Source organism: Schistocerca cancellata, chromosome 11 (assembly GCF_023864275.1).
Source record: "Schistocerca cancellata isolate TAMUIC-IGC-003103 chromosome 11, iqSchCanc2.1, whole genome shotgun sequence".
NCBI classification, from domain to species: domain Eukaryota; kingdom Metazoa; phylum Arthropoda; class Insecta; order Orthoptera; family Acrididae; genus Schistocerca; species Schistocerca cancellata.
Window position 1 is genome coordinate 147,459,001 of NC_064636.1, and position 25,715 is coordinate 147,484,715.

General features: G+C 43.7%; 1 protein-coding gene across 1 annotated transcript in view; it reads right to left on the minus strand.

Annotated features, from left to right (window-relative positions):
- Positions 1 to 1,932: 1,932 nt before the first annotated feature.
- The window catches only part of LOC126108371 (ankyrin-1-like), a 149,484-nt gene continuing 125,701 nt past the window's right edge, over positions 1,933 to 25,715 (minus strand). Inside the window, exon 3 of the mRNA XM_049913585.1 lies at positions 1,933 to 3,598. Coding sequence (XP_049769542.1) covers positions 1,933 to 3,598 — 1,666 coding nt within the window. The remainder of the gene's footprint in view (positions 3,599 to 25,715) is intronic.

A 25,715-nucleotide genomic window follows, 5' to 3' on the forward strand; every position in this document is an offset into this window, starting at 1 on the left:
ACAGCATCTTCTTCCTGTCGGTTAAATTTCGCGTCTGTAGCACGTCATCTTCGTGGTGTGGCAATTTTACTGGCCAGTAGTGTACGGAGTAGCAAAAAGTAGGGAATTCCTCTACCTTGGAAACAAAATAACCGAAGGCAGACAAAGCCAATAGGGCATAAAAATCAGTAGAACAGATGAAGAGAGTATTCCTAGCCAGAAGTCTAGTGCTAAGACATCAGGGACTAACTTCCGTGGTACTAGAGGGAGCTGCAGAGGGTAAAAACAGACACTGGAATACATCCAGCAAATAATTGAAGATGTAGATTGCAAGTGCTACTCTGAGATGAAGAGGTTTGCATGGGAAAGGAATTTGTGGTGGTCCACATTAAACGAATCAGGACGTCGATGAATCAAAAAAATGAATGTAATGATAAACATACTGCTTGTTACTGATTAAGGTGAAATATCATTTCCACATGCTCATGTACAGCGGTGTTAACTCAGATATTTCTAATATGTTAACATACGTGCCACACTAGTGAGATGGCACATGTAAACAGTCGCTGGAGAGCGGATGATGACATCATTGCTGACGACTCTGCGACTAACTGGGTGTCTCACCCTGCTGGTCGCACACACCACAGGGTGTTTAAAAGTCATTACGTCAAAGCTGTAAGTGTGATGGTCACCCCATGGGTAACTACTTTAGTGTAACATGGAATCTTTACTGACTCTGACGCCAAATGTCACTGGCAAGTCTTTACTAGTTCAGGGACAATGTCACTTCACGAAACTAGAAGACTCTACTGTAACCAGGTGTGAACCACACTACTTAACTCAATAAACACCTTGAGTGATTTTTAACAAGGAAAGCTTAAGAATGAGTGGGCAGAGGAAGGTATTTCAAAAGTGAATTGGGAAATTTAATTTTGCTGTAGCTACCCCCTTTTATGCAGGGCACATGGCTGGATTACTGGCAACTCTGCGTTCCTATACCCTGCCGCTTTCAGGGTCATAACTGACACAAAAGGACATTTAGTGTCGCCTGGAAGTGTCAGTGAATATTCTGGTCCCTATCAAAATCTGTTCTTTATACTGTAATCTATAACCCACACACAGATGACAAAAAGATGTTGAAACATCCTGTATAGTGCTGGGACTATGACTAGTCATGAATGTATATTTTGGACCAATCTTTCTCATTATTTGGAGCATTATTTAATTAAAAGTGCACTCAGCACATGATACCACATAATGGTCTGATAATGTGATGTGAATAGCGGTGTCACGTTCTGGTACAACATAAACATGTGCTGCATGTGCAGAAGTGAATTCTCTCTGGGCTCAGAGCTAAATATGCAATCTAGCCATAGAACTGATTTAGCAATAATATACGTAAAGTGAGAATAAAAAAAAGGCTCAGCACTATGTAAGCCTGCATGGTTTAAAGTAATCAAATAGCAGAGATGCTTCTTGATAATGGTGTGCTTATAAATCCTATTTATTTTTGCAAGCTTTGGATGAGAAATATATTCAGATTATTTTCTCAGAATGAAGTTTATCTCTTTCAGCTTACCTTAGTGTTCAGATATATCGCTTCATCTCTCTTTGCTGGCAGCATTACTAAACTAGTTACATTTATGTTTGTACAAATGAATAACTGCAGAATTAATTTAACAATGTTTTCATAATGTGGGGCCACAGTCATATTTCTTTGAAGTCAGTACCGCCATTAGACTGTTTTTATTTGCAGTGTGTATTTTAAATACAACAGTATGCCATCTTAGGGACTGTATAACATTAAATCAGTTGACAGTGGCACTTTAAAGCCGAAATCATGATCGTGTAAATGTAACACTCCAAATAAAAAAGTCTAATGGTGGTACTGACTTTAAAGTAATTTAACAATACTTATTAAAAAAACATTTTTATGTGACACTGTTACGAGTTTTATTTTGACATCTCTATCAACTCCAGGCAGTTCGACAGTGTAGCAAGGTCTAGGGCAGTGTCCCCGTTGTCATCCTCGAGCCCCTTGTCTGCGCCAGACTCAACCAGCATAGCCACCACCTCTTCGTGGCCATTTGCTGCTGCACAGTGCAGTGGCGTCCACCCTCGCTGGCCCCTCACATTGGGGTTATGGGACGACGCCAACAGTAGCCGCACCACTGCCACGTGGCCTTTCTGTGCAGCCAAGTGCAAAGGTATGTCCCCCTTATCGTCTCTGAGCTCTCTGTCTGCGCCTGCCTCCAGCAGCACTGTCACCACGTCTGCATGGCCATTTGCTGCCGCCCAGTGTAATGGTGTCCATCCATTTCCTCCCCTTACATTGGGGTGAGGGGAGGACAACATCAGGAGCTGCACCACAGCTGTGTGGCCCTTTCGCGCAGCCCAGTGTAGAGGCACAGTTTTCCATTTGTCCATCGCTTCCACCCGTGCCCCACTGTCCAGCAGGCACCTCACCGCATCCAGGTACCCCCTTCCCGCCGCCCAGTGCAAGGCAGTTCTCTTGTCCTCATCCTTGGCCTTCACATCTGCACCCGCCGCCAGCAGCACACTCACCACTTCTGCGTGGCCATTTGCTGCAGCACAGTGCAGTGGCGTCCACTCGTGCTGTCCTCTCACGTTGGGATTAGAAGGTGACAGCAGTAGCTGCACCACAGCTGTGTGGCCATTCTGTGCAGCCAAGTGCAAAGGTATGTCTCCCACATCATTTCTGGGCTCTCTGTTTGCTCTTGCCTTCAACAGAATAGTCACCACATCTGCATGGCCACCTGCTGCCGCCCAGTGTAACGGTGTCCATTCATTTGCCCCTCTCCTATTGGGGCGGCGGGAGGACGCCAGCAGTAGCTGCACCACAGCCGCGTGGCCCCCCCGTGCAGCCCAGTGCAGAGGTACAGTATTGTACTTATCCACTACTCGCACCTCTGCTCCTCTGTCCAGGAGAGATTTCACAACCTCCACGTTCCCCCTGCCTGCTGCCCAATGCAAGGCAGTCCTCTCATCCTCGTCTTTGGCCCTTACATCTGCACCCGCTGCCAACAGCACAGTCGCCACCTCCGTGTGGCCATTTGCTGCAGCACAGTGTAGTAGCGTCCGCCCGCGCCGCCCCTTCGCATTAGGCTGAGGAGAGGACGCCAGCAGCAGCCGCAACACGGCCATGTGGCCCCTCTGTGCAGCCAAGTGCAGAGGCGTGTCCCCCTCATCGTCCCTGAGCTCCTTGTCCGCCCCCGTCTCCAGCAGCACAGTCGCCACACTTGGGTAGCCACACACTGCTGCCCAGTGCAGTGGCGTCCACCCACGTTGCCCCTTCACATCGGGGTGAGAGCAAGATGTCACCAGCAGCCGTACAACGGACACGTGGCCCTTCCGGGCAGCCCAGTGGAGAGGAACAGTCTGCCACCTGTCCGTAGCGTCCACCTGCGCTCCACTGTCCAGCAGACACCTCACAGCATCGAGGTATCCTCTTCCCGCTGCCCAGTGTAGGGCAGTCCTCTCGTCCTCATCTTTTGCATTCACATCTGCACCTGCTGCCAGCAGCGTCTGAAGTTCAGCCACCGCCCCCTTCTGAGCTGCACGGATCAGGCGACTGTCGTCCTCGTAGCGAGACCACCTCCTGCGCAAAACAATGAAATTCTGTCATTCTACTGAAAACATGCACATCTCATGAACATAAAAATTCGAGAAGTAAAACTGAGGACTGTCACAAATACACAATTTCGTAAAAATAAAACATAAATCTACATTTCCCTTCTTTCTGTGTAACTGAACTGTCGAGAAGTCTTTACATTAAAATCAATATAAATAGTTGTGCAACATGGCTGCACTCTTCATCCACTAACCACTCTAAACATTTTCACTCCTTTCTTCAAGAAATTCAATTTTTATTTTGTTTCCTGGCAGAATACTGTTGTTAACCAGTGACTCACCCTGTATGCGTGCGCCAATACTTCCACAGACTTGGCAAACTGACAGACAAAAACAATTATATCTCTACGACAGCAACGAAGTTGAGTCCAGTTTTTGACAAACCTCGTGACAGAGTCTCCTAATAATATTGAACGTTACTGTTTGGGTAGAAACCACCTAAAATAATTAGGATGTTACAATGATGCTAAGTCAATTGCACTCCCCCCCCCCCCTCAAACACACACATACCCACTCACACACACGCACCCACGCACACACACACTTACAAGCTAAAGGATTATGACTACTGGCTTAATACCACATTGGTCATCCTTTGGAATGCGTGCAGTTCTCAGTAGCATGGATTCGACAAGTCTGACAGTTATCTGGATGCAACTATGTGATCAAAAGTCAGCCAGACACCGGGCTGAAAATGACTTACAAGTTTGTGGCGCCCACTATCGGTAATGCTGGAATTCAGTATGTTGTTGGCCTACCCTTAGCCTTCATGACAGCTTCCACCCTCGCAAGCATATGTTCAATCAGATGCTGAAAGGTTTCTTGGGGAATGGCAGCCCATTCTTCACGGAGTGCTGCATTCAGGAGGTATCGATGTCGATCGGTGAGGCCTGGCACGAAGTTGGCGTTCCAAAACATCCCAAAGGTGTCCTATAGGACTCATGTTAGGACTCTGTGCAGGCCCGTCCATTACAGGGATGTTATTGTCGTGTAACCACTCCACCACAGGCCGTGAATTGTGAATGGGTGGTCGATCGTGTTTAAAGATGCAATCGCCATCCGCAAATAGCTCTTCAACAGAGGGAAGCGAGAAGGTGTTTAACACATCAATGTAGCCTTTTGCTGTGATAGTGCCACACAAAACAAGGGGTGCCAGCCCTCTCCATGAAAAACACGACCACACCATAACACCACCTAATATGAAAACGTATGTTTTGGGGAGTGTCCGGATACTTTTGATCACATAGTATGTATGGCACTATGTTTCTACACTCAGGTTACACAATTCCCATAAATTATGGGCCAGTGGTTTGTGGGCATGGAAGTGACACCTGACAGACTCACACATGTGCAATTTGGCCATGATATAGACAAAAGTTCATTATCGTGCTCCTCACACCTCTGTAGGGGAATGTGGCCTTACATTATGGACAGTTATCCTTCGTAAGATGTCATCGACGTTGGGGAAGCTGCAAGTTAGAAGGGCTGCAGATGGTGTGGAATAATGTTCACACCATCTGTAGCTGTCATGGTCTACCGTATCTTCCTTCACCGTCGGCGTTGTCGTTGTTACCGTGAGACACCGTTATACCAAGAGGAAAGGCGCGTCGATCTTCGAGCATGAGATATGATGACCTTAAGCCATTGACAACACACAACGGTCACGGTAGCACCTGATTCCAGAATAGCTGCAGTAGCTAAGATCTACGAACTACCCCCTGTTGACCAGGTCCCCAAAACGTAACTCGTAACGAGATCCCTTCAAAGCAAATTGTCATAACGATCGTCTATAAAGGCTTCGTACAACGAGAAGAAATGTTACGGTTGATGGAATAATAACAGATACGACCAAACTGTCTTGTCTCTTCTGCTTTATTTAACATAACTTCGTTCACAGTTTCATTTCGCATTCACCACTCATTCACCGAAACCCTTTGATGAACAGTTTTGGTTGCTTAACACCAACAGTCAATGATAATGATACAGCTTTTCTCCTTTTTATAAATTGAAGCCCGCTCTCCGTGATATAATAAAAAAAACCGGTCTCAATACCGCGTCCCTCGTGAGATGCGAATAGACTTATCCCGGAATTGACCGCCCTGTAGGTGTACTCAATTTAATGACCACACTTCGCTGTCCGCTATTTCGCGTAACTGAATGTCCATTTGTTAGTCTGATTATACACTGTAGCTATTTAAAATTCGCCCCTATATTTTTCACAACACACAATTAGCACTTCGTTACTTATTTGTTTTTTTCTAAGAGTAAACGGAAAAAAAGTCGACATAAAGCAAAACAGCTTAATATGCCCAATTTTACCTCTTCTTATAGAATCGGCTACCTTACTCATTAATTTACTACATATTGTTTCCAATAACACTAAACAGGTATCGCCGTTATATTGTAATTGTATTCAAAAGAATGTTACTACTATTATGGCCAACCAAATCGTCACAAATCGCGCGGCGTGCGTTTTTAATGATAACTTTACGCTATTCGATTTCCGTTAGAGCTATCTTGACTCGTAATGTTACAATGGTACCTCTCACTAGTATCACAGGTCAAATGAAAGACCAGGTGATTGTTCCTGGTAAGATAATATTACCTCCACCTGCATATATCTGTAATGTGGCTTGTGTTTCGAGGACGCATTGCCCTAGATGACGGCTTATCCAAACAGTGACATCGACCTGTTGCATCAAGAGAGGTGTTTAATCAGACCAGGCCCCACGTTTTCATCGACCCACGGTTTGCTCTCTATGACCCTGTGCGCACTGCAATGTCACTGGGCAAGAATGAAAAAACACAGGGATCAAATGCTGCAAGGTCCCATCTTTAGCAATGAGTGCTGAATGGCAAACTTGCCCCTGCACCAGTACTATACTCCATCATCAGATCTGCCACAATCGCCGCCTATCCTGCTTGACTAGAGTGGGGAAGCCGCAAACTTCACAGTCATGTCCAGCACCTTGCTGCCTGCTCGAGGTTTCACTGTCCTTGAACCACTGTTCATGCACTCCTGGAAATTGAAATAAGAACACCGTGAATTCATTGTCCCAGGAAGGGGAAACTTTATTGACACATTCCTGGGGTCAGATACATCACATGATCACACTGACAGAACCACAGGCACATAGACACAGGCAACAGAGCATGCACAATGTCGGCACTAGTACAGTGTATATCCACCTTTCGCAGCAATGCAGGCTGCTATTCTCCCATGGAGACGATCGTAGAGATGCTGGATGTAGTCCTGTGGAACGGCTTGCCATGCCATTTCCACCTGGCGCCTCAGTTGGACCAGCGTTCGTGCTGGACGTGCAGACCGCGTGAGACGACGCTTCATCCAGTCCCAAACATGCTCAATGGGGGACACATCCGGAGATCTTGCTGGCCAGGGTAGTTGACTTACACCTTCTAGAGCACGTTGGGTGGCACGGGATACATGCGGACGTGCATTTTCCTGTTGGAACAGCAAGTTCCCTTGCCAGTCTAGGAATGGTAGAACGATGGGTTCGATGACGGTTTGGATGTACCGTGCACTATTAAGTGTCCCCTCGACGATCACCAGTGGTATACGGCCAGCGTAGGAGATCGCTCCCCACACCATGATGCCGGGTGTTGGCCTCGGTCGTATGCAGTCCTGATTGTGGCGCTCACCTGCACGGCGCCAAACACGCATACGACCATCATTGGCACCAAGGCAGAAGCCACTCTCATCGCTGAAGACGACACGTCTCCATTCGTCCCTCCATTCACGCCTGTCGCGACACCACTGGAGGCGGGCTGCACGATGTTGGGGCGTGAGCGGAAGACGGCCTAACGGTGTGCGGGACCGTAGCCCAGCTTCATGGAGATGGTTGCGAATGGTCCTCGCCGATACCCCAGGAGCTACAGTGTCCCTAATTTGCTGGGAAGTGGCGGTGCGGTCCCCTACGGCACTGAGTAGGATCCTACGGTCTTGGCGTGCATCCGTGCGTCGCTGCGGTCCGGTCCCAGGTCGATGGGCACGTGCACCTTCCGCCGACCACTGGCGACAACATCGATGTACTGTGGAGACCTCACGCCCCACGTGTTGAGCAATTCGGCGGTACGTCCACCCGGCCTCCCGCATGCCCACTATACGCCCTCGCTCAAAGTCCGTCAACTGCACATACGTTTCACGTCCACGCTGTCGCGACATGCTACCAGTGTTAAAGACTGCGATGGAGCTCCGTATGCCACGGCAAACTGGCTGACACTGACGGCGGCGGTGCACAAATGCTGCGCAGCTAGCGCCATTCGACGGCCAACACCGCGGTTCCTGGTGTGTCCGCTGTGCCGTGCGTGTGATCATTGCTTGTACAGCCCTCTCGCAGTGTCCGGAGCAAGTATGGTGGGTCCGACACAGCGGTGTCAATGTGTTCTTTTTTTCGTTTCCAGGAGTGTATATACTCATGAAAGTAGCATGTAAAACAGCTCAAAAACCTTGCCATTCCCGAGATGGTTGTTCCCAAATGCTTGGTCACAACAGTCTGCCCTTTTTTTAAAATCACTCATGGCAGTGCATATCGAGAATAGAATTAATACACATCAGAAAAAGTTTTACGTCACCCCATTTCCCAGAACTTCTGAAGATAGACGTTGAGTGTGTATATTGCATCAAAGACACAGTCCCTTTGAGTGTTCAGAGATGTCTCTAAACTCGCCCAAAGATGTAAACAACCATGTATGAGTAGCAACTATTAGATGGATGGCGTCCGACAGCCGATCAAATGGTTCAAATGGCTCTGACCACTATGGGACTTAACTTCTGAGGTCTTCAGTCCCCTAGAACTTAGACCTACTTAAACCTAACTAACCTAAGGACATCACACACATGCATGCCTGAGGCGACGACAGCCGATCAGTTCCAGTCATTCCACCAGGAGCGAGTTACATGGCTCGTGTTGTCTGTTGTTCAACCATGCCTAGACCGTCAATACCGCGTTTCGATCGTGTTCGCATTGTTACTTTGTGCCAGGAAGGGCTCTCAACAAGGGAAGTGTCTAGGTGTCTCGGAGCGAACCAAAGCGGAGGTACAGAGAGACAGGAACCGTCAATGACATGCCTCGCTCAGGCCGGCCAAGAGCTACTACTGCACTGGTTAACAGCTACCTACGGATTATGGCTCGGAGGAAACTTGACAGCAACGCCACCATGTTGAATAATGCTTTTTGTGCAGCCACAGATCGTCATGTTATGACTCAAACTGTGTGTAACAGGCTGCGTGATGCGCAACTTCACTCCCGACGTCCATGGCGAGGTCCATATTTGCGGCCACGACACCATCCAGCGCGGTACAGATGGGCCGAACAACATGCTGAATGGACCGCTTGGGCTTGGCATCACGTTCGCTTCACCAATGAGTGTCGCATATTCCTTCAGAGACGAGTTTGGAGGCAACCCAGTCAGATTGAACGCCTTAAACACAGTCAAGCGAGTGCAGCAAGGTGGCGGTTCCCTGATGTTTCGGAGCGGCATTATGTTGGGCCGACTTACGCCGCTGGTGGTGACGGAAGGCGTCGTAAGTGCAACCATATCGGCAGAATATTAGCGAGGCATTCGTCTGCGTGGGCAATTCGCGCCCCCATCGTGCACATCTTGTGAATGACTTCCTTCAGGGTAACGACATCGCTCGACTAGAGCGGCCAGCATGTTCTCCAGACGTGAACACTATCGAACATGCCTGTAAGACATTGAAAAGGGCTGTTTATGGACCACCTGACCCAACAACCACTGTGAGGTTTCTACATCGAATCGCCATTGAGGATGGGATAATCTGGACCAACAGTGCCTTGATAAGAAACTTCCTGGCATATTAAAACTGTGTGCCCGACCGAGACTCGAACTCGGGACCTTTGCCTTTCGCGGGCAAGTGCTCTACCATCTGAGCTACCGAAGCACGACTCTCGCCCGGTCCTCACAGCTTTACTTCTGCCAGTATCTCGTCTCCTACCTTCCAAACTTTACAGAAGCTCTTCTGCGAAATGTCCCGAGTTCGAGTCTCGGTCGGGCACACAGTTTTAATCTGCCAGGAAGTTTCATATCAGCGCACACACTGCTGCAGAGTGAAAATTTCATTCTAGTGCCTTGATAAACTTGTAGATAGTACGCCATGACGAATACAGGCATGCATCAATGCAAGAGGACGTGCTACTGGGTATTAGAGGTACCGGTGTGTGCAGCAATCAGGACCACCATCTGTCAATGTCTCGCTGTATGGTGGTACAACATGCCATGTGTGGTTTTCAAGAGCAGTAAAAAGGTCGGAAATGATGTTAATGTTGATTCCTATTCCAAATTTGTGTAGAGATTCCAGAACTCTCTGATCCGAGGCGATGCAAAACTTTTTCGATGTGTGTACAATTCGTCTCTGTTCAGCTTGTATACACTCTTTACAACGTCATGTGCCCATGACGTCGCCAGATGGCATTCAGTCTCGCGGTGTAGTGGTCACGACGATTTGGCTCACCGGTGTACACGTATTTGTTTGGGACTTTTATCAAACTAGGGTCAACTACTTGTACTCAGTCCACATCAAATGCACTTCTACCGATTAATGGCTCTTTGTTCACCGTAACTTACATTTCTGTTGTAGCGTTTAGCATTGCAACATACATTTGTTTAGTATTGTGTATCTTATTTCATATTAGTGAGTTTCCTTGTAAGTGCTATGTTGCTCCCACCACGTGATTCAACATTTTGCTTTTTAGAAATAATGTTCTCAATTACGGACAATATACACTGCAGCGCCAAAGAAATTGGTATAGTCATGTGTATTCAAATACTGAGATATGCAAACAGGCAGAAAACGGCGTTGCGGTTGGCAATGCCTATCTAAAGCAACAAGTGTCTGGCGCATTTGTTAGTTCAGATACTGCTGCTACGATGGCAGCTTATCAAGATGTGAGTGAGTTTGAAGGTGGTGTTCTAGTCGGCGCACGAGCGATGGGACACAGCATCTCCGAGGTAGCGAAGAAGTGGGGGATTTTCCCATACGACCATTTCACAAGTGCACAGTGAATATCAGGAATCCGGTTAAACGTCAAATGGCCCCAGGGGGGAAAAAGATCCTGCAAGAGTGGGGCCAACAACGACTGAAGAGAATCGTTCAACGTGACAGAAGTGCAACCCTTCCGCTAATTGCTCCAGATTTCAATGCTGCGCCAACCCAGAATCTACTCTGTAGGAATCAACACGGATTCCGGAAACAGCGATCGTGTGAGACGCAACTCGCTTTATTTGTTCATGAGACCCAGAAAATATTAGATACAGGCTCCCAGGTAGATGATATTTTTCTTGACTTCCGGAAGGCGTTCGATACAGTTCCGGACTGTCGCCTGATAAACAAAGTAAGACCCTACGGAATATCAGACCAGCTGTGTGGCTGGATTGAAGAGTTTTTAGCAAACAGAACACAGCATGTTGTTATCAACGGAGAGACGTCTACAGACGTTAAAGTAACCTCTGGCGTGCCACAGGGGAGTGTTACGGGACCATTGCTTTTCACAATATATATAAATGAGCTAGTAGATAGTGTCGGAAGTTCCATGCGGCTTTTCGCGGGTGATGCTGTAGTATACAGAGAAGTTGCAGCATTAGAAAATTGTAGCGAAATGCAGGAAGATCTGCAGCGGATAGGCACTTGGTGCAGGGAGTGGCAACTTTCCCTTAACATAGACAAATGTAATGTATTGCGAATACATAGAAAGAAGGATCCTTTATTGTATGATTATATGATAGCGGAACAAACACTGGTAGCAGTTACTTCTGTAAAATATCTGGGAGTATGCGTGCGGAACGATTTGAAGTGGAATGATCGTATAAAATTAATTGTTGGTAAGGCGGGTACCAGGTTGAGATTCATTGTGAGAGTCCTTAGAAAATGTAGTCCAGCAACAAAGGAGGTGGCTTACAAAACACTCGTTTGACCTATACTTGAGTATTGCTCATCAGTGTGGGATCCGCACCAGATCGGGTTGACGGAGGAGATAGAGAAGATACAAAGAAGAGCGGCGCGTTTCGTCACAGGTTTATTTGGTAACTGTGATAGCGTTACGGAGATGCATCGCGGTGTAGCTTGCTGTCCAGGTTTCGAGAGGGTGCGTTTCTGGATCAGGTATCGAATATATTGCTTCCCCCTACTTATACCTCCCGAGGAGATCACGAATGTAAAATTAGACAGATTCGAGCGCGCACGGAGGCTTTCCGGCAGTCGTTCTTCCCGCGAACCATACGCGACTGGAACAGGAAAGGGAGGTAATGACAATGGCACGTAAAGTGCCCTCCGCCACACACCGTTGGGTGGCTTGCGGAGTACAAATGTAGATGTAGATGTAGAACAAGTGTCAGCGTGCGAACCATCATCGATATAGGCTTTCGGAGCTGAAGGCCCACCTGATCGCTGCACACACACAAAGCTTTACGCTTCGGCTGTTCCCAGGAAGACTCTTCCGAGTTTAAACACTACCACTGCGTCCCGAACTCCACAGACATAAACGTTATTGAGCCTATCTGGGACGCCTTTCAACGTGCTGTTCAGAAGACATCTCCACTCCTTCGTACTCCTACAAATTTACGGACAGCCCTGCAGGATTCATGGTGTCAGTTGCCTCCAGCACTACTTCAGACATTAGTCGAGTCCGTGCCATATCGTGTTGCGGAACTTCTGCGCTGTCGTGGGGGCCCTAAACGATATTAGACAGGTGTATCAGTTTCTTTGGCTCTTCAGTGGAAGGAGCTTGAAGCACCTTAGATTCCCAGTGACAACAGATTTGGGGTCTGACACTGTACTTTAATCTCACTAAATCTGATATAGAAGCAATATTAAATTTTCTGCACACTTCCTTACATATCATTTTGAACCATTTGGGTATCTCAGTCGAAGTTCAAAGACAAAGTACAGGGTTATTACAAATGATTGAAGCGATTTCACAGCTCTACAATAACTTTATTATTTGAGATATTTTAAAAATGCTTTGCACACACATACAAAAACTCAAAAAGTTTTTTTAGGCATTCACAAATGTTCGATATGTGCCCCTTTAGTGATTCGGCAGACATCAAGCTGATAATCAAGTTCCTCCCACACTCGGCGCAGCATGTCCCCATCAATCAGTTCGAAAGCATCGTTGATGCGAGCTCGCAGTTCTGGCACGTTTCTTGGTAGAGGAGGTTTAAACACTGAATCTTTCACATAACCCCACAGAAAGAAATCGCATGGCGTTAAGTCGGGAGAGCGTGGAGGCCATGACATGAATTGCTGATCGTGATCTCCACCACGACCGATCAATCGGTTTTCCAATCTCCTGTTTAAGAAATGCCGAACATCATGATGGAAGTGCGGTGGAGCACCATCCTGTTGAAAGATGAAGTCGGTGCTGTCGGTCTCCAGTTGTGGCATGAGCCAATTTTTCCGCGGGCTACGCGTGAAACTTGCCCGCACGCGTTCAACCGTTGCTTTGCTCACTGCAGGCCGACCCGTTGATTTCCCCTTACAGAGGCATCCAGAAGCTTTAAACTGCGCATACCGTCGCCGAATGGAGTTAGCAGTTGGTGGATCTTTGTTGAACTTCGTCCTGAAGTGTCGTTGCACTGTTATGACTGACTGATGTGAGCGCATTTCAAGCACGACATACGCTTTCTCGGCTCCTGTCGCCATTTTGTCTCACTGCGCTCTCGTGCGCCCTGACGGCAGAAACCTGAAGTGCGGCTTCAGCCGAAGAACCTTTATGAGTTTTTCTACGTATCTGTAGTGTGTCGTGACCATATGTCAATGAATGGAGCTACGGTGAATTCATGAAATCGCTTCAATCATTTGTAATAGCCCTGTACCTCAGCTGAGATAACTAGTTCCACTTAAAAGATTATGTTTTAAATAACAATAATTCAAACTTCAATAACAATGTGTTGATAACTTTCAATATATTTAAAATTCGTATTCTCCGTATCAAACAGGAGCATTTAATGTGACAACCAAGTTCTGCACGGTTTTCATCTTTGCGGTAGGCTTTATTTTGGTGTGATTTTAGCTCGTCCACCCTCATGTGAACCATGTTCAATAAACATATTATAAACATGATTTGTGTCTGAACACTATCAGCAATTTGTAAAGGACTCCAGTTTTTCTTATTGTGCACTCAATCTTCAATAAACTTGACCGCAGTAATTTGAAACCACATAAGTCATAGTTTGACCAGCCAAACTTTGTAATTACGACGTATGACATGGCTGACACCATACCAATGACGTCAGCAGATGCTGTCTCAGCTGAAGGTAGGCAAAACCTAACAGAGTATTGGAGAGTATCAGTAGAATGTCAGAAGTCACAAATTGGTCTTATATACCGGTATATGTGTACAGGGTGGTCCATTGAACGTGACTGTGCCAAATATCTCACGAAATAAGCGTTACACGAAAAAACTACAAAGAACGAAACTCGTCTAGCTTGAAGGGGGAAACGAGATGACGCTATTGTTGGCCCACTAGATGGCGCTACCATAGGTCAGATGATATCAACTGTGTTTTTTTTAGATAGGAACCCCCATTTTATTACATATTCGTGTAGTACGTAAAGAAATATGTATGTTTTAGTTGGACTACTTTTTTCGCTTTCTGATAGATGGCGCTGTAATAGTCACAAACATATGGCTCACAATTTTAGACCAACAGTTGGTAACAGATAGGGTTTTTAAATTAAAATACAGAACGTAGGTACGTTTGAACATTTTATTTCGGTTGTTCCAATGTGATAGATGTACCTTTGTGAAATTATCATTTCTGAGAACGCATGCTGTTACAGCGTGATGACCTGTAAATACCGCATTAATGCAATAAATGCTCAAAATTATGTTCGTCAACCTCAATGCATTTGGCAATACGTGTAACGACATTCCTCTCAACAGTGAGTAGTTCGCCTTCCGTCATGTTCGCACATGCATTGAAAATGCGCTGACGCATGTTGTCATGCGTTGTCGGTGGATCACAATAGCAAATATCCTTCAACTTTTCACACAAAGAAATCCTGGGACGTCAGATCCGGTGAACGTGCGGGCCACGGTATGGTGATTCGACGACCGGTTATAAAGGCACATTTGCATGCCGAGCGTGAGTTTCCTCGGAAACGCGAAATATTAATTAAATAAATAATCAGTGACAAATAAATAAAGCCTATGGCACACGACTGCAGCGCTGTGTCGCTGATAAAACAAAAGCACAATTACGTTACTCTTATGTTTGATTAAGAAAAGGGGAGAGCTCTGGTAGAAGTGGTGCGAGAAGCACGTATATTATTCTATTGTCTGGCACACCGCCATATTTCATGTTATAGAAGAATACTGCGAGTTGCAACCAGACTAGGCACTCGATTCTGTAAAGAATTTATATTTATAAAAGTAAGTAGGATTATGAACTGTAGGCTTATTCATTGAATATATCTGATTTAACTAACTGTGTAACTTTTTTATGTTTAGTAGACAAACACCTCTGTATGACGTATTGGCATGGCTGGCAAAATATTGTAATATTGAGATTTAGATTATGAGTCCGCACCTACCGCAGCAGTCTTTGGAAGCGATTTAATTACGAAGTCCGATTATTTCAGTTTTATTTCACGGTCAACTACGAGTAACATTGCCTTTACGAGAAAGCCATTGTCAAGCGTCTGATACCGAATAATTAAACGTCCACGTTCCAGATAAGCAAATATCAATTACAATTACAATCACCATCATACAGATAGAATAATTAATATTTAAATAATATTTTTTATTTTATTTATTTTATATTGGCGACTGCGTGTCGGACTTGTTATTTTGTCATTTGTTACATTGTTCTCTTTGTTTCATGTGAAAAATCAACTTTCTGGACCTGGACGTGAATGTATGAGAGATAACAAAAAAAAAATCTGAAGATATTTTCCAATTCTAAAATTTTGCAGGAAGACGCAATGAAACTTCCAGCAAAATAAGGTAAGACGCAGCATCTTTGCATTAGCAGGCTTGACCAGACGTATAATTCAGTGTATTAGCTTTTCAGTAGATTCTGTAGTGTTTCTTTCATGCATAACAGTTTTCAGTGATAAATTTCATTCTCAGTACCTTTCCTTAAACAATAACGTATGCAACAATACCAATACATGAGAGTACAATATGGCCGACTTCTGTACGATACGTAGTAACATGGACAGCAGCCATTACCAATAATCTCAAATTCAGTTTATATTTTTAAATTAACAGACAGCCATTGTTGCTACGAGCGATTCATGCTCAACTGCATTTTATTTTAAAATCAGTGTCAAATATTTTCTTGAAACATATATCACGTGTGGCATGGTAATAACTAGAAATCAATACGCAAAAATGGAACAGCAAAGACGTACTATTCAGACGCAATCCGACTCGGACGAGAGACAAATGTTAGAAAATGACTTTACGACAGCAACCGGTAGTGACGATTTATCAAACATTGACGCAAGTGTTGACGGAAATTTTGGCAATAGGCCGTCCACTACAAAAATTTCAAAGTCTCAGTCAGAGCCCATGTTGATGCATGACGTCACGTCTAATGACGCGACGGGGGCACAGACCTTGCAAACAGTAAACATTGCCGACATGTTACAAATGCTAATGAAACAAAACGCAGAAAATATGGCATACATAAGGAAACAGAACGCCGAAAACATGGCAACCTTACAGACACAAAATGACGCAATTAAATCTGACCTCATAGCACTCAAGACAGGTAATGACACTTTATGTAAACGTGTGGAACTTATAGACGCCACACTGACCAAACAGATGACTGAACTCAGTACTAAATTTTCCCAGCTTAATACGAGACAAGAAAAGACTACAACTGACGTAGCACTTTTACAGACACAAGTAAAAAACCTTAATGTCACGTGTGAAGTTCTTACTGAACAAATTCAAACATATCCTTCAGTACATGACAACCTTGAAAAACGAATTACTGACGTACAGAATAAACTTGACAATGTTGAACAACACCTGACTGACATCTTACAATCTGATGCCACAGCTCATTTTCAAAATATTAATAAAGAATTTCATGATTGGGTAGTGAACAAAGACAAACATTTTGATAGATGCTTACGTGAAAATTTACCAACAATTGTGCACGACTCCGTAGCGCAATACATTACTAATAACAAACAGCTGATCAGTGACGCAGTACAATCCGTCACTGCACCCATGAGACAATTCACCGATCGACCACAGTCTGAATGTAACGAAAATATCAGTCAAAATGCACAGTTCAGGAACCAATATACATTCGAGTATGACACACACATACCGCACACGACAAACACACAAGAACAAAACACACCACGACTACAACACATACCACGATGTGCAAACACAAACACAAGCTATTATCATGGTAAACCACAGCAACACTATCGTAATTACTCGCCAGCTGAACATACCAGTGGAATAAATCCATATCACAATGCGAAGGAAGAAGAAAGCTTAATGAAACACAGGCAATTTCAGATTTTTATCCCAGAAAAACGAACCATTCATCCGGTGATTTTTCTTAAATCTTTTAGTAACGCATTTCCACGCACTTGGAGTGACCGGAAAAGGATTTCATATATTGTCGGTTACATCCAAGGCGATGCAGCTGTCTGGGCATACAGTCAAGCTGACGTATGTACCACGTACAGTGAGTTTGAGCGTGCTTTTCTGAACAAATTCTGGTCGCAATCCGTCCAGGAGCGACTCAGAAGACAAATTTTAGAACCTGAAATTTTTTACAGTAAAAATGGCAACTTACGCAGATATTTTGAAAAATACTTGAACATGGGACACTTTTTAGACGAACCAGTCGCAACGCGTGATATACTCCGTGCGTTGAAGGCCAAATTGCCTTTCAACATTAAAGAAAAACTCCTACATATCCCGGATGACGATTCAGATTATTTTTTAACAGCCTTAGATTCGGTTGACATGTTACTTGAAGATCAGCGCTTTGCGCGGCAAAACAGCAGCCACAATGTTTACACTAGTGGTATGCAAAACATGCAGGCTTGCCAACTCAATTCTGGCGCGCCCACAGTTGGATACGCGGTACAGCAAAAAACAGCAAACTCACATGCCGTCTCAATACGAAAATCAAAATTAACACGCGTATTCCAATACAAACAATGGTTACAACAGTAATAACACTTCATGCGGCAATCCATACAAAAGGCACCGCCGTAATAACTACAACGGTAACAACGGATACAAAGGCAACAACAAAAACACAAACAGAAATAGAAATAATAATAACTACGAGCCAAGACAGCATCAAGGTTGGACTCGTAACGATCAGTACTTTCATTCAAACTCTGCTTTACCACAGCAGCCACCAGGACAAAATTGGAGCATACCTTACGACCGACAGGTAAGTTATAATGCGCAACAGCAACAACAACCGCAAAAGTTTGGAGATCATAATAGGCAATATCCGAATGTGAATATAATAGAAATGACACCTGATGCACAACCTCAATCTGTGTCAGTACCTAGTACAAATGCTAATCCAACCAACTAGAAACAGTCACTTCTATGCCCCAGGTCGTGGCTGAAGAATTCTTGGGGGGCGACTTCAATGTTAATCAGTTATTTGACACCACACTTGAACAACAGAATAATGATATGCCGAATAATTCTAAACAAAAATTACCTGTTTTATTTATAAGATACAACTACAATAACAATATATCAGATGAACTTTTACAAGACAGTACACAATGTTGTTCAAACACGAATGAAATTGTTTTAGCATCTACTACTGGTGTAGTAGGTGGGATTCCAACTACTATTATCCTAGATACAGGTGCAGCTGTGAGCGTTTTGTCTTTTAATTTCTATAAAAAAATGTGTGAATTGGAACCTGTGCCCGAGTTTCCTGCCCAAAACTGTAAAATAACTACTGCACTAGGTAATAAGTCATGTAGGGTTACGAAGCAAGTTTTGTAAACGTTAAAATAGGTAATGGAACCGTACAATGGCCATTCCTGGTTGTACAAAACCTTGTGACAAATTGCATATTAGGAATAGATATTATGAGCGAGAAGGACTCTATTATAGATTTCTCCAAAGGTAAATGTATTTTAAATGATAAAGGCAGTGTAATTATTATTGACTTGGACAGGAGAACTCTAAAGCATGACAAACACTGTACAGGGTACAAGGTTCAGTTAGTACTTGACAATGACATTCAAGATATGCAAACACACTCATCTGACACAGAGATAATGGACTTGAAAACATTGCTTGATCATAAGATAAGTGAAGCTACAGCTCTCAGTGTACATGAACGTATAAAACTACAGGAAGTGTTATCCAAATATTTACAAGTTTTTACCAAACGATTAGGTGTTATCAACACATATGTATACAAGATTGAAGTTAAGCCTCACAAGATATTCTACCACAAGACATATAACGTACCGTTATCTCAACGACCTGCTGTGTGGCAAGAATTAAAACAAATGTTAGACTGGAAGGTCATTGGACCATCCACCTCACCTTATTGTAGTCCTCTGCTTGTTGTCAAAAAATCAAATGGAAGCATTAGGTTAGTGTTAGACGCTCGAGCAATTAATGAAATAATTTTACCGGTTCACACAAAACCCGAAAATTTAGAAGAGCAATTACAGAAATTTCTAGATGCAAAATATTTTTCCACAATAGATCTCGCTAATTCGTTTTGGCAGGTGGGTATCACTCCTGATTCACGGAAATATACTGCATTTATGTTCGGGGGGCGAACCTATCAGTTTTGTGTTCTACCCTTCGGACTGAATGTCAGCTCTGGGGTATTCATTACAGCCCTGGATACCGTGCTTGGCGATGATTTAGTTGAGACAGTCACACACTATGTAGATGATATACTGATAGCTACACAGTCTTGGAAGGAACACGTTGACACACTTCAAAGAATTTTAGAAAAATACGCACACCGAGATCTTAGAGCATTTCATGCTGAATAATGTCAAAGTCATACCCATCAAAAAATTGCTAAGCAACTCGAAAAACACTGTTGTTACAACACAGATAATAAGTAGTGTAGAAATTTTCATTTCAGCGGTTCCAGAATCGCAGTTGAAGGCAGAAGAACTCTTCTTTCAGCGCGCGCCACCACCTGGAAGACGGAATATCAAAATAAAATTTATGATTACGTAGCAGTGAATGATATATTAATTTTTCACAGAACATTTGTTATTGTAGGTACCACTGACTTGGTATGACACCTGACGAACCGACAGACGTCATCTGTGAAGCGATCTTTTACTTTGAGAAATAGATTAGACGCACATCTCTCAACACGAAAAGCATCTATCAGTAGTCAAGGCCACACAGACACTCTACACACACGCACAAAACGCGAGGAATCGAACATTTTCTCTCTCTTACTATTTTGAATATTTATTGAGTAGTGAAAACGCCTGGTCTTGCCTACTGATGTAATGAATGTTGTGTCTAACCTATCTTAATTTCAGATGACATCACGTGACACAATGTAATAACCTATAGCTATGTAATGATGATGCAAACATGTTTATGTGCAACTGTATTATGTTTATGCTAAGAAAATATGTGACGTGTGTATGTATAATTACTTATTTTTTTTAACTGATGTATCATGTAACTGTTACTACGTAAAAAATTTGAACAAAACGAGTGCCAAAAAGACATTGCATAGTGAACCTCTGTTCACGGACATTAACGAACATTACTAACTCTGCAAACTACGCAGAAACCTATGTGAAAGAAACGGTTAATGCCATTCATTATGCAGCGTATCTATGTAAACGCGATGAATGATTTCTTTGATTAATAACTACGAACATTTAGGTGAGCTATATTCAGCAAAAAACTGAAAATGTGAAGGGCATAATTCGTGCATCGTCTAGTGACATTACTACAGTACCTAACTTCAAGATGTTAACTGGATTAAATGGACACAAAGTGCCTGTCCAGAAAACAACACGACGGGTGGAAGAATTTTGGTTGGAACTTCAGGGAATGAAATGTTCTCGAAATGTGACGGACACTCTTACCTGGACTGTCCAAGGATCGACGCCAGCTATGTGCCGTCCGAGGTTCTGCAACCAAGCTTCCACGGAATGTAAAAAACGAACTGCACGTGGACCAATTACTCGACGGGACACGTCTGATCTGTAATAAGCAATGCTTTTAGTCACAACGAACTGCATCACAATGACTATAATGGAAATGGGAAATGGACACGCTTATGTATTAATCACGTTGTTATACAACGATGTTACTGTGATCAAAAAACTTTACCACGACGATACTAACCTGTAAAAAATTATTGTGCAGCAGATGAATATGAACTGTAATAACGACACAATGTGTATAGGTCAACGCACCTGAAACATACGGACATTTTTCTTTGAAGTATTTCAAAACAATACTATGTAACTAAGAACATTCAACAATCTAAGTTGTATTGTGTTATAACAAATATTGTAAATTTAAAACTAAGTTACCTGTCATAGAATGTAGTCTTCATATGTAATCTTGGTTGAATATTTTCTTTGTGCAACGACTGAGAAACGCGCGCACACGAACAATATGAACTGCAATACTGAGCCGCGTGATCTAACTGTACGATATAACGGCAATGCCGGAGTCACACAGACGCTTCTGCGCATGTGCGCACTCTATCTGCCAACATAAGAACTTTTACGGCGCACCCGCGTCATTCAAATTTTGTATATAATGTGTATAATGTAAGTCATGTAAATAGTTGTAGATAACTTAGATTTTCTTGTGCCTTTAGGTGAATTGCTCGCCTGCAGGTGTGTCCTTTCGCCTCGCAATTCAGGGGGCAATATAAAGGCACATTTGCATGCCGAGCGTGAGTTTCCTCGGAAACGCGAAATATTAATTAAATAAATAATCAGTGACAAATAAATAAAGCCTATGGCACACGACTGCAGCGCTGCGTCGCTGATAAAACAAAAGCACAATTACGTTACTCTTATGTTTGATTAAGAAAAGGGGAGAGCTCTGGTAGAAGTGGTGCGAGAAGCACGTATTTTATTCTATTGTCTGGCACACCGCCATATTTCATGTTATAGAAGAATACTGCGAGTTGCAACCAGACTAGGCACTCGATTCTGTAAAGAATTTATATTTATAAAAGTAAGTAGGATTATGAACTGTAGGCTTATTCATTGAATATATCTGATTTAACTAACTGTGTAACTTTTTTATGTTTAGTAGACAAACACCTCTGTACGACGTATTGGCATGGCTGGCAAAATATTGTAATATTGAGATTTAGATTATGAGTCCGCACCTACCGCAGCAGTCTTTGGAAACGATTTAATTACGAAGTCCGATTATTTCAGTTTTATTTCACGGTCAACTACGAGTAACATTGCCTTTACGAGAAAGCCATTGTCAAGCGTCTGATACCGAATAATTAAACGTCCACGTTCCAGATAAGCAAATATCAATTACAATTACAATCACCATCATACAGATAGAATAATTAATATTTAAACAATATTTTTTATTTTATTTATTTTATACGGTCCACCTGTCATGAAATAGGCTATTCAATACCGCTTCAACCGCACGCGAGCTATGTGCGGGACATCCATTTTGTTGGAAGTACACCGCTATTCTGTCATGCAGCGAAATATCTTATAGTAACATCGGTAGAACATTATGTAGGCAATCAGCATACATTGCATCATTTAGATTGCCTTCGATAAAATGGGGGCCAGTTATCCTTCCTCCCATAATGCCGCACCACACATTAACCCGCCGAGGTCGCTGATGTTCCACTTGTCGCAGCCATCGTGGATTTTCCGTTGCCCAATAGTGCATATTATGCTGGTTTACGTTACCGCTGTTGGTGAATGACGCTTCGTCGCTAAATGGAAACTGTGCAAAAAACCTGTTATCGTCCCGTAATTTCTCTTGTGCCCAGTGGCAGAACTGTACACGACGTTCAAAGTCGTCGGCATGCAATTCCTGCTGCATAGAAATATGGTACGGGTGCAATCGATGTTGATATAAGCATTCTCAACACCCACGTTTCTGAGATTCCCGATTCTTGCGCAATTTGTCTGCTACTGATGTGCGGATTAGTCGCGACAGCAGCTAAAACACCTACTTGGGCATCATCATTTGTTGCAGGTCGTTGTTGACATTTCACATGTAGCTGAACACTTCCTGTTTCCTTAAATAACGTAACTATCCGGCGAACGGTCCGGGCACTTTTCATCACAATAGCCATACATCAACACGATATCGACCTTTTTCGCAATTGGTAAACGGTCCATTTTAACACGGGTAATGTATCACGAAGCAAATACCGTCCGCACTGGCGGAAATGTTACGTGATACCACGCACTTATACGTTTGTGGCTATTACAGCGCCATCTATCACAAAGCGAAAAAAGTGGTCCAACTAAAACATTCATATTTCTTTACATACTACAAGAATATGTAATAAAAATGGGGTTCCTTTAAAAAAACGCTGTTGATATCCGTTTGACCTATAGCAGTGCCATCTAGCGGGCCAACCATAGCGCCATCTGGTTTCCCATTTCAAGCTAGACGAGTTTCGTGCTTTGTAGTTTTTTCGTTTGACGCTTATTTCGAGAGATATTGGTCCGGTCTCCATCAAGGGATCACCCTGTGTATATATAGGGTGGAAAAAAATTGTGTCACTATATTTTAACCACGGATAGCTGAAGACAGTAGATACCAAAATTACTAATGTTGTGTGGGTCGACAACGCACAATTTTTAAACTGCGGAAACTTGGCGCCACGCTATCCGATTGGCCACAGGACTACTCTGTTGCCGGATGCTCTGGACAATGCATGAACGCGAATGCTATGACGGCAGCAGATTGCGGTGTATCCAAGGCGGCCCGCACGCTCAGTGGAAACGCACCTGTCTTCCACACGGGGGGCGAATCCGCCGAGGTCCTGACACATCCATTGTAGTTTCATGATAAGATGTATCGGGATCAAACCCGTCAACAGCTGTTCGTTCCCGTACAGAAAGTCTTTTACGAATTGTGTCGGCTCTTAGAAGGGCCTTTTTTATAGATAGGGCATTGTTTACTCGAACTCTGACCCTATTTTGTAGATAGGGCATTGTTTACTTAAAGCAGGTACTCGAACTCTGAACCTGTTTTATAGACAGGGCATTGTTTATTTAAAGCAGGCACTCGAACTCTGAACCTGTTTTATAGACAGGGCATTGTTTATTTAAAGCAGGTACTCGAACTCCGACCCTATTTTATAGATAGGGCATTGTTTACTTAAAGCAGGTACTCGAATTCTGAACCTGCTTTATAGATAGGGCATTGTTTATTTAAAACAGGTACTCAAACTCCGACCCTATTTTATAGATAGGGCATTGTTTACTTAAAGCAGGTACTCGAACCCTGACCCTATTTTATAGATAGGGCATTGTTTACTTAAAGCAGGTACTCGAACTCTGACCCTATTTTATAGATAGGGCATTGTTTACTTAAAGCAGGTACTCGAACCCTGACCCTATTTTGTAGATAGGGCATTGTTTACTTAAAGCAGGTACTCGAACTCTGACCCTATTTTGTAACTAACTCTGATCCTATTTTACAGATAGGGCATTGTTTACTTAAAGCAAGTACTCGGACTCTGACCCGACACAAGCTCGATAATGTCGCACGGTGTTTTGCCGACCCCTTTCAAAGATTCCTGGCATTGGCCTGATGTGATAGGCGGCATGCTGAATGCGATCCATTAATTCCTCTTCGTTTCTAGGTAGTTCGCATCTGGGAGCGTGAACTAGAACGTTGAAGAACCCCCCAAAGGAAAAAGTTCGTTGGCGTGAGGTCTGGTAATCGCGGGGACCATATCCTATGACCATCTCTGCCAATTATCTGGCCGTCGAAGAGTTCATTTAAATATCCGCGCACAGCACGACTGTTACGTGCGAGCGCCTCATCATGATCCAACCACATGCATAGGCGTTATGTCCAGGGGTACATCTTCCAGCAGGCCAGGTAGAGTATCTTGCAAAAGGTGAAGGTAATTTGCCCTAGTAAGTCGAGGAGATAGACGGAACAGCCCCATCAGATCTTTAGGACGGGTGGTAGGGACAGAGCATCGAGTGACATCATACTGAGTGCACTATCCGAAAATTACCTCGAGCAATTAAACAGAGAACCGACTCGTGGAGATAACATCTTGGACCTACTGATAACAAACAGACCCGAACTTTTCGACTCTGTAAGTGCAGAACAGGGAATCAGTGATCATAAGGCCGTTGCAGCATCCCTGAATATGGAAGTTAATAGGAATATAAAAAAAGGGAGGAAGGTTTCTGTGTTTAGCAAGAGTAATAGGAGGTAGATTTCAGACTACCTAACAGATCAAAACGAAAATTTCTGTTCCGACACTGACAATGTTGAGTGTTTATGGAAAAAGTTTAAGGCAATTGTAAAATGCATTTTAGACAGGTACGTGCCGAGTAATACTGCGAGGGACGGGAAAAACCCACCGTGGTTCAACAACAAAGTTAGGAAACTACTGCGAAAGCAAAGAGAGCTTCACTCCAAGTTTAAACGCAGCCAAAACCTCTCAGACAAACAGAAGCTAAACGATGTCAAAGTTAGTGTAAGGAGGGCTATGCGTGAAGTGTTCAGTGAATTCGAAAGTAAAATTCTATGTACCGACTTGACAGAAAATCCTAGGAAGTTCTGGTCTTACGTTAAATCAGTAAGTGGCTCGAAACAGCATATCCAGACACTCCGGGATGATGATGGCATTGAAACAGAGGATGACACGGGTAAAGCTGAAATACTAAACACCTTTTTTCCAAAGCTGTTTCACAGAGGAGGGCCGCACTGCAGTTCCTTCTCTAAATCCTCGCACAAACGAAAAAATGGCTGACATCGAAATAGGAATAGAAAAGCAACTGGAACCACTTAACAGAGGAAAGTCCACTGGACCTGACGGGATACCAATTCGATTCTACACAGAGTACGCGAAAGAACTTGCCCCCCCCTTCT